General features: G+C 45.7%; 3 protein-coding genes across 9 annotated transcripts in view; 1 reads left to right on the top strand and 2 right to left on the bottom strand.

The window, feature by feature from the left end:
* Window positions 1–869, top strand: part of LOC125956614 (uncharacterized) — a 37,472-nt gene extending 36,603 nt beyond the window's left edge. The window contains exons 5-6 of the mRNA XM_049688675.1: window positions 1–114; window positions 183–869. The exon at window positions 1–114 is cut by the window's left edge and continues 439 nt beyond it. Coding sequence (XP_049544632.1) covers window positions 1–114; window positions 183–317 — 249 coding nt within the window. The 3' untranslated portion in view covers window positions 318–869. The remainder of the gene's footprint in view (window positions 115–182) is intronic.
* Window positions 870–3,609: 2,740 nt separating this feature from the next.
* Window positions 3,610–8,137, bottom strand: LOC125956652 (lysozyme-like). Its single transcript, XM_049688730.1, has 4 exons — window positions 7,886–8,137; window positions 4,212–4,391; window positions 4,040–4,113; window positions 3,610–3,949 (listed from the first exon to the last, which is right to left on the bottom strand). The coding sequence occupies exons 1-4, from the start codon at window positions 7,965–7,967 to the stop codon at window positions 3,785–3,787; spliced, it is 501 nt and encodes a 166-aa protein (XP_049544687.1). The 5' UTR covers window positions 7,968–8,137; the 3' UTR covers window positions 3,610–3,784.
* Window positions 8,138–9,223: 1,086 nt separating this feature from the next.
* LOC125956582 (uncharacterized) overlaps window positions 9,224–10,000 on the bottom strand; it is a 27,753-nt gene continuing 26,976 nt past the window's right edge. For all 7 annotated transcript variants that reach the window (XM_049688611.1, XM_049688616.1, XM_049688617.1 and 4 more), the window contains one exon: window positions 9,224–10,000. This exon is cut by the window's right edge and continues 2,620 nt beyond it. The gene's annotated coding sequence lies outside the window, so the exon portion shown is untranslated.

Here is a 10,000-nt window from a genome sequence, read left to right as displayed (position 1 = left end):
GCAACCCAAGCCGGGAAGCAGGACGAAAAGTACGACAATAAGAAGAACGAAACGATCGAGAAGAAGAAGAAGGAAGAGAAAGCGAAGCTGAAGGCGGAAAAGGAGGCCCGGAAGGTGAGTTTTCGTTGAACACCACCGAAAAACGCTCGTTACTAATGTCCACATAACTCACTTTTCTACAGGAAGAGAAACGGATCGCCAAAGAGGAGGAAAAGCTGGCGAAAATGCTAGCCAAAGAGGAGAAAAAACGGGGCAAGAAGGAGGCAAAGGAGGCCCTGCTGGCGCACGAAGGGGGCAGCAGCAGTGCCATCAAGTAACTGTGGCGTCACTAGCGGCCACAACAACCGAGTACGCTGATCGCGAACAGCGCAGCCTAGCTTCCGGTTCCGCGTGCTCCACGACTACAATCCCAAGGCAACACAATCCAGTTGATCCAATGCTCCTGTTTGCCGGCAGTCGAACAAAGTGGAACCGTGTTTAAGGGACAAGACACACACATGAAGGGCGTTTTGTTAGCAGCAGTTAATTTCTTCCAAAGAAAGGCAAAGGAACTATTTCAGCGATGGATCATATTGATTCATGCTGCATGGTGTTATGTTTAACCTTCGTTTTCCAGTTTAACGGGCCCTCGACGGCCTGAACAACAACGATCGCGGCGGGTGGTAGAGGGTGCTGGGTGCACCCTAACAAACATATCGCATTCATCCCTCACGCGCCCAAGTTGGCCTTGCCCCCGTCTTGCAAGCAAGCAAGTAGCGTTCGGTCTAGTCAGCCATGCCTCCAGTTGCCAGCTTGGCGTAACGAGCAGCAGCAGCAGCAACAAAAAGGAACAACAACATCAGTAGTAGCAGAGCACACTAGTGGCCACAATCGGTGTAATGTTTAAACGTTTGTTCCTAAAACCCGCGATTCCGTGCAATCCGGAACCGTTGTGCATTCAGGTGCCAGTAGCGAGCATCATCACAATCAGCATCATCATGATCTATCATCGCGTCCCTTCACCCCATTTTCTAGTGGCCAACAACACAACACAACCGTTGGAGTTTGGATTTTAGCACATTTTTTTCTAAGAAAACCTCCATTTTTGTACGATACGAACCCTGGAACGGAGCGGTACCGCATCAACTGATTTTCTCTTCCTAGAGTAGTGAGTCACCTGGAGCCCACCCACCCCACTCCCTCCCGGTATCTGCGCGTAGAATCCATCCGAGAATCATCGTGCGCCTTCCACTCGACACAGGACGTAGGCATGTTGCGAACGAACGAGCATATTTCACTCTCCTCTTTATACGAATGCGATGCTTCCCTAGATTCCTTCGTTTTCCAATAAAGCGATAAGCGATGCAGGATGCAAAGGAAGAAGCGCTGTGAGAAAGCTTCGTCTTCAAACATAATCAGTAAGCAAAGTAAGATCGGAAAAGGGAAAACGAACAAAGCTCACTGTGATAGGTAGTGGGCCCGGGCGGAAGCCACATACCTTCAAGGCTGTTTACTGGAAATAGGGAGAGAGACAGAGAGAGAGAGAGAGAGAGAGAGAGAGAGAGAGAGAGAGAGCGACAGACAGAGGAATTACTGAAAGCGAAGCAAAACGTTAAGTTCGAGCACGATTAATGGAAAATCAAATACAAAATTAAAACACAAAAAGTTAAAAAAAAACCTAAAAGAGTTGGTAGCAAAACCAGATAAAAGAACGTTTCAAAAACCACATTTCACGAAAGTAAGAAAAAGATTTAAAAAACGAATCTCTTAAAGCATACCTTTTGCAAAGCAACTAGAGAACACACATGTGTAGTGCAGCTGGAGCTCTAAATAAAGAAAAACAAACACCTCCTAGCAAGAAGACGAAAAACAAAACGAAAAACTCTCGGTAGTGAGCCTGGTTACCCTGTAAACCAAATCCCGTCGGTAGCGTAAGTGTTTTGTAGTGTGCGCGCAGGTACAATAGCTTTGCGCATTGTGTCATTGTCATACGGAAAAGAAACGGATGGAAAAGAAATCCCGATAAACAAGAGCAATAAACATGATAACTGTAAATATGCAAACACCGTTTCGCGCGAGCGATACGATGCTAAACGAAACCATAAAAGGTAAAAACAAAAGGTTAGAGCCACAGCCAGAAATCCGGAACAGAAACACTCAAAAACGAAAAGACACACAACCACACACACACACAGAACGAGAAGCTCTAGTGGGTCCACTGTCAACTGAAACTGCAGTTTTTATCCAGATGCCAAATGAATTCTAAAACGAAACGAACGCGTGAAGAGAAGGCAAGGGGCGCAAAAGCAACAAAAGAAACAGACAAAATGGTGTTCCCGGCAGGTCTAGTAAGTCGATTTTCAACCAGCGAGTGTTCCGGCGCGAATGCCCGTGGTACACACAGCTCAATATGTTACTTGTGTGTCGTGCGTCATGTTGCATCATCATTATCATCGTCATCATCGTCATCATTCTGGGTGTTCGGTCAATTCAGAGGGATTAACAGACACGGATTTCATGGATTTTGAGCAGCATGTTTCTGGTGGCCATAGCCATAGGCCTAGGCATTTTTGTTTTACTTTCTCTTTGTTTTCTTCTCCTTTTTTGGCACTCTACTGCTGACATGGCAAAGGTTTCACAAACTTATCTTATCTTTTCTTCTGCGTATCCTTTAATTAGTTTCCTGTTTTGTTTTGTTACTTTCTGTTTCTGTTTTACTGTTTTTTCGAATTTTATTCGTACAAACTCCAAGTTACAGCTTTTGTTTACTATTTCTCCAATTGCTGTGGCTTCCGATTACCAACTCAAGATGATACCGGACTAATAAAATTTGCAGTATTGCAGTATATCCTCAGTTGCGAGTGAATATGAAGATGGAGATGGGATTAGTAAAAACCCCCAACTCCTACATGTTAAGCTAAGTGTTAGAAAATGTATATAGAACCTACGTCCTACCCCCCCCCCCTCCCACCCTCACCAATATCTCCCACTTTTCGCGTAGTAAAGCAATGAAGCTACCCCGTTTTAGAGAAACAAAAGCTACCTTCACTACCGATCGATCGAATGAGGCTATAATTTTTAACGGTTTGCTATCAAAGAGAGAGTAAGAGAGAGAGAGAGAGAGAGAGAGAGAGAGAAAGAGAAAGAGGGAGAGAGTAACAGATTGCATACATATGTTCATGTTGTTGGTGATTGTTGTTTCTAGGCTGATAAGAAAACAAGTGTCTATAAGACATACGGTAAGCAAGGAAGTGGCAGAAAGCGGTTCTAAAGCAAAGCTCTTCTCTCCGAACGCGTACGTTAATAACACAAACATGTAATCCAGAACCACTGAGAGCCGTATCAACCGGTTCCGTGTTCCGTGTGTTTATGTTTGTGTATGGGGTAGTGTGTGTAGGCTGTGGCGTCGCTAGCCGGAGGTCGAGCAATATTGTTTTTAAAATGATAACGATTAAGTTTTTAAAATAAGTGTCAACCCCGCAAGATGGACGGAGATGGATGGATGGTGGAGAAAACGAACATAATCTTCCCGATGAAAAACTACTTAAAATATAGCTTTTGAAATAAAGAGATATGTTAAAGCCAAAGCCGAGCCATCTTCTTTCTCTGAACGGATGCACAGGGATCACGTAAGTAGCCGCGAGTGATCATGTCGATCGTTTTATTGTACTCCAAAAAGACGACTCAGACTGACAAACAGAGAGACAAATTTAAAGACAGACAGAGAGAGAGAGACACAATGCTGTGATGTACTAAAATTAATATAAATTAAATAGAAATGATTGCCATCGATTTCTGGCAGCTTCTACTGCTGCGGCTGATTGGCACCGTACTCGACGGCCTTCCGCTGGATGCACTCGTCAATCTTGGACTGGTAGACGATCGGCACCTGGTTCTTGCAGTTGTAACCACCCAGCTTGTGAATGATCGCATGATCGAAGCAATCGATAACACCATCACCATTGCAGTCCTACATCAGTGAATAAATAGAAAAGAAGAACGAAAGAACGTCAGTATAGCTCATTCCCATTACTACTACCAGTTCTTGACGCCATCTTACCTGTCCGAACTTCCTCATGTATCCCTGCACGGTCCGGGCGGCACAGTACGGTTCGTTGGCACAATTTGCGTATGCTAAGGCGAAGAAGATGAAACAACACACGGTTTAACGTTAGACGAGTTCCCATGCATTGGGAACAGGGATGCAAGATCCCCCTGGAAGGCTAACTTACCGTTCTGTGAGTCGGGAGAATCCCCGGACTGGACGGGTTTCCCCGCATCGGCCCAGTAGGCCCAGGTGATGCGGAACATACCGCACACGTCGCCACTGCAGCGCACCGATGCATCGCAACCGCTCGACGCCTCGCAGATACACGAAAGGCACGCGTCCGTGACGGGATTTTCCTGGCCAACTGAAGCGCACAAAAGTGAAGATAAAGTTCACCACATGACATTTGGATGGTTTCTTAATGTTATAATCTGGTGCTTGGTACAGCAAAGTAACTTTTTTTTATTGAAAAAGGTAGGATCAAATGGAAAAGGTAGAATCAAAAAGGCCATTAAATCAAATATTATTTTTAATTAAGTCTACTAGGTAAGTAAATCGACACTTAGTAACCATTGTTATGCAACTTAGTCATGGATATCCACTTCAAGGTATCACAGTAGCCACTGGACGGATTCGATCGATTTACTGAACTTTTATCAGATATCCCAGTTCACATTGAAACATTCAAAACAATCCACCAAGAATTGTGCATTCATGTCTGAATGCTTATAGGCTCCTCAAAGCATTGATCCTCTGATGTGAAACATTACAATGGACGATTGCATTCATGTTCGACATAAACGTTATCTTTCCCAAGTACTGCAGCTGAAGAACCTAGGTAGAATGTTCTAAACGTGTTCCCAACCTGAGTAGCAACGTTACCATTGATTAAATTGATAAGCCGGTATGTATTGAATAACTCTCCGATGGAACACTCAGTCCTCACATATCCACACCACCGAGAACCACCCGAGAAGATAAAGCATGATTGATATACCCACACCCGGTGGCCCACCATTCTATCAAAGCCTGCCTTTCACCTGTCTCAGCCTGCCTCCGCTGATGATGTAGCCAGTAGCCGAAGCGTCCAGCGTTTGTACCCTGGAACACAGAGGGTCCCCGTTCCCGGAAGTAGCCACAACAAAAGCGTGACCCATCGTTACTAGCCCCGCACCGTCACCACCATCATTCCCCTTTTCGAGCGGCCAATCGTCGCGACTCGCGAGTTCTATTATTGACAATGTGTGTTCTTCAAGTCCCCAGCACCAGCACCAAGGCAACCGCGGGAAGGTGCTAGTCCGTGGTGGCTTTGATCGCGTTTGATAGATTGCCAGTTTGACGCGCCGCGTGTAGGATAAGCAGGCCGCACGCCATTGATTATGAGCCGCTTGGAAGGAAGGAAGAGGACGCGCTATTGAATCAATCAATCAGTCAACTTTGCTGGAGGGCTGTAATCGAACGCGAACGATTGGCTCACGAGCAAGAATGCTTTATTTACGGTAGTCTTCCAGGTGGGCTACCAGGCGACCCTATCATTACGTGCGGTGGTCGCACGATAACCCTTGATGGTCTGCTGATGATGGATGCATCATCATTCCAAACGGGCAGCTTGGTACTTGGACAGCGTGCTATTCAATGTCGATAAGATTGATAATTAATCACCTTCGATGGCTGGTTGATTACTATGTTTTGCAGTGCTCTATGCTCTAATTTATGCTCACGGGCCCTTGTTTACCAGCAATTTCACAGTTTAAGGTGTACAACGAAGCCCCCTTGAAGTGCTTGCAACACGACCAGCTGTCTGTCTTTCGCGCTATTTTGATCCTGTACGGCTTTCATCCTCTCAAGCGAATGAGGCTAAGGACAAGCGACAGTTCAACGCAGACTTAACCCGGCCCGCGAGGGCACACTTCTGCTAAGGCCGAACATCCCTAACCCCTTCTGCGCGCGAAGAGGCGACCGAAAACCATCTTTGATGGCGATCTCAAAAGCGATTAATCATCGATTGCGACACCAGCGAGTGGCATCAGCCGTTGGCTCAGGCACCAATCCATCCAAACCGTCCCGTTATGAAACGGGGCAATCGAAGCCTGTTGTCTCTGAACCGGACTAGAACACGGCATGGAACGCAAAGCAGCGTGAACCAACAACAAAAAAAAACAGATCGCAGACCACGCACGCGTGCAGATCATCAAAAAACAGGCAACAAAAACCCAAAACAACTCCGGCCTCCTCTTCCTTCCTCTCGGTGCTAAAGTTCGCTTGCAATTCCACCCAAGCGCCCCACGGCACCGAATACCGGAACCGGTTCACCATCATCCGTGTATCAACCAACCTGGTGTCGAGATGGCAATCGCAGATCAAGGCCGCAGATCGTGTGGGGTGTACGGCCGTGGTAAAGCGCTTGCAGATGGGCCAGCACAGGCATACACACACGCAGGGCCGGTTCCTGATTCCACCGTTTGTAAGAGTCTGTGAGTCACTCACTGTGAGTGGATTAAAGAGAACGAATCTCCGGTCCCGTGCTTCGGCGGATTGCACAAAAAGACGAAACATATGCAGAGAAGGGGTGAAGTGGAGAGAGAACCGCTCCCGGATACCTCCTAATAAACCGGTTGCAAGTGACAGGACTTGACAGACTTTTTGTTAGTTTTTTTGTTCGGCCAATGGACCAAGTCAGCACTAAGTAGCTATCATCGAAAACAACGCAAGTACGCGCTCTAACATCTGTATCTGAAAATGGATTAAATGGAGGTCTTTATTATGACGAGGTTTGCACCTAAAGACGTCAAGCGAGACATTTAACCGGAAACCTTATAAGGATACTGTTGGACAAACATCCTTGCATGTGTTCATCGATCAAACCAGAGTTTAATACAAGGAAGTGTATTCCATGTTGCTACAACAAGATAGATCGGAGACGTCCTTATTGAGTGAAAGACAACATTAAGCAAGATTGAATCGAAATCAATATGAAAGTCAAATATTAATCACTTCTTAAGCTTACTATATCCAAGCGATGCCTATAGTCAACAATGTACGATGGTTACAGCCAAGACAATGATGAAACAATGACCAGACTCGAACACAGAAAAGGGGTCCAAATACTGACATATGGAATCTAATCTTAAATACCGACTTTAGATCATCACGGTGGCGATCAGCTAATAATCAATGTTTAAGAACAATAACCATCCCTGCATATCTATCCAATTTCAAGCAAATGATCGATAATAAGAGCAAGTAACAATAAAATGATAAAATAATTGAAAAAAAGATTCAGATTGGATGTAGCTCCATCTGGTACAAGGAACAAGGAACAGCGACTTGAGAATCCAACGGTCTAAAGGAAACTTTTCTACAACAGCAGTCGCTCCCTTGTGCTTGACTGCCAGCCTCATCTGTGACATCATAAAGCCATAAATGGATAATGGAATGAAGGAAACGCTCTCCCCAGAGCGTCAATCCGGATAAACATTACATGCACATCCACATCACACGGAGGTGCGGTGTGTCGTGACGCAAATAAATCATTACACCAGCCAGAGAGACCGGAGATGACACTCTTTTGATGGTGGGAAAGTGTTACTTTTTGTTGTTGATTCTAACACAACTGCCTTGCCAATCATATACCAACGTTATCATGACATTTGCGATCTGACCCATCGAGAGAGAGATCACTGTTAAGCTGGGCCGCTGGGCTAGGTTGGTGTGTTGCATTGGTATTAGCATAACGGTCATCATAGACAAATCGTATTTCTCGCCGTGCTGGCGATAACGTTTCCTCCACTAGTGGCTTCACGAACAGCACGAACACAAGGCACAACTAACGAGGGATAGAGCAGCTACTATACTCACCAATATGAGATACATCAGCGGAAACAATCGACAGCATGGCAAAAGCTGCGATACCAACCACCAGCGTGCGTTGAGACACCATTTTCCAGTTTCCGCTTTAGATGCGGAGATTTGCAAAACGATTACCCGGGGGATAAGGAACGATGGCACACACTCGAACACAAGCACAATGAGCGAAGAGAAACTGCTGCTGCCCGTTAGCAACCGCTTTGCATGCGATGATCTTGATGACTGGATGGCGAATGGAGCACTCGGAAGGCGACAAACCTCTCGACCGTTCGGTTCGTTCGCTTCGAATCATTCTCTGCGAGGGATCCTCGATAGAAGAGCGGGGAGGGGGGTCGAGATTCATTCGTTTCGTTCGGTTTCGCGATCACCAGCACGGCCCACCGGAGCATAGCATTAGCATCCAGATGACGTGATGTCATCCTGCAAAGGTACAACCCGTGTGGGAAGTAGGTATATGATTCGCCATTTGACTTTGCGAATCGTTTGTTTTTTGAGTTTCAAGTCACTAACACCACTGGCGCCTTGAGTAGGAAGTACCTCGTTAATCCAATGGCGATCGATGGGGAACATCCTTCGGAGTTACGACTTTCGAAAGCTTCACTCGATGGAATATTCCATATGCAGCGCAGGTTGCGTTTTATAGTAGGAGAAAACAACCATAAAATGGCTGCAAAAGTGCATTTCTTAGCGAATGTAACCCACGACCAAGCAGGATCCGAATTTCGGTCAACCGACGGTTGATTGGTATGCCTCGTCTGTCAGACTGGCGGTCAATGATAGCAAATCAAACGGCAAATGTCCCATCGGACAGTTCATCAGCATAATTTCCGATGTATCGGCTCTTTTCCCTTGGCGTCTCTTTCTCCCACTCTCGACCGCTCGCAGAAGGGTAGCACGATGATCATCATGGCATTGCGGTCGATGATCTTGACCTAGCCCACGGCGAAGATCCAATGGCATTGACCGGCGACCAACCGCCACCGAGGAACATCTGCATCCGAAGACGAGTTTCGAATTTCTAGGGAATTACCAGTTTGCATTCGACACGGAAAAAAACCCATAAACCAAGACGTGCTCTTGTGCGCAGGGTGGAGAATTCTACAAAGACAAACAAACAAAGACGGTGATGGTTCTACGATTCCAACAGTAAATCTTGTCATAAAAGGGTCTTTTCAAGACATTACAGATGAGAGAGGGCAATGGTTCGAATGGTACACTTAAATACACTCCTCTTAAAGATCTTGAGCATCGACATTAATTTCAAAATTACTGGTTTCACTAATTGCTGGCGCGCGCGAGCTGTTGTAGATGGAGACCACTCGTTGGTTGTAGCACATGATAAGTATCATAAAGGTATAGAGCTGAAAGAAACGAGAAGGTAGGTTATCGGTGTTAGTCCAGGTTAATCAACTATGCGCAATACAGCCATTCCATACATTAGCATTCATGGTTGATAAATATGTTTTATTCACGAGTAAAATGGTCAATCGGCGTTCTACAAAAATGGAGGATTATGGGGAGAAAGGGAAGCTATCTCATCTCGATCGGCAAAAGTTGTTGGTAGTTAGTGGTTGGAGGCTGCTCTCAGCCTCCACTATGGGCGTTTAGGTGGTAGGCGTTAGTAGTTCTAGTGGGGTTTGTGGTGTGGTCACAATCAATTATTCCCTGTTTGATGCGATTAGATTTTACATGTTTTGATTATGCTGCACACTAACCGCGCGCATTCGCGTATTAGTTGTGTCGGAATAGATGTTGTGAGTTTGAAATCGTTATGCTTGTCTGCGGTACTTCCTTTCTCGCTAGTGCCAACACACCAGTGTAGACATAGAAATAGATGAGTTTTGGTATTGGCTTTCGCGTGCATATTGCAACCATGCTCTGCTGAATATTCAGTTTTGGTTTCCATTTCACGCTTTGCATTCTCTTTTACGCTCCTTTGTGGATAACTGGCGACTTAGCGCACGATATTCCAAACTGCAATAGACGAGCGAGAGGAAGAGAGATTACAGTTCTTAAACTAACGCATTGCTTCCCTATTTACACATCCACTTCCACTTTGCAGGTGGAACCGTTTCAGCACTTTTATGTTCACCAGCTCTCTTCTTC

The sequence above is a fragment of the Anopheles darlingi genome, chromosome 3, assembly GCF_943734745.1.
Source record: "Anopheles darlingi chromosome 3, idAnoDarlMG_H_01, whole genome shotgun sequence".
NCBI lineage: Eukaryota > Metazoa > Arthropoda > Insecta > Diptera > Culicidae > Anopheles > Anopheles darlingi.
The sequence above is the reverse complement of the archived record's forward strand: the minus strand, read 5'-3'. Positions and strand labels throughout refer to the sequence as shown.

Bases quoted from the DNA above. Each gene is read 5' to 3' on its own strand.
- LOC125956652 (XM_049688730.1), bottom strand. From the start codon at position 7,967: ATGGTGTCTCAACGCACGCTGGTGGTTGGTATCGCAGCTTTTGCCATG. The intron at 4,392-7,885 runs GTGAGTATAGTA...TGTGCGCTTCAG, and splicing joins CGCTGATGTATCTCATATTG to TTGGCCAGGAAAATCCCGTC. The intron at 3,950-4,039 runs GTAAGATGGCGT...TCACTGATGTAG, and splicing joins ACATGAGGAAGTTCGGACAG to GACTGCAATGGTGATGGTGT.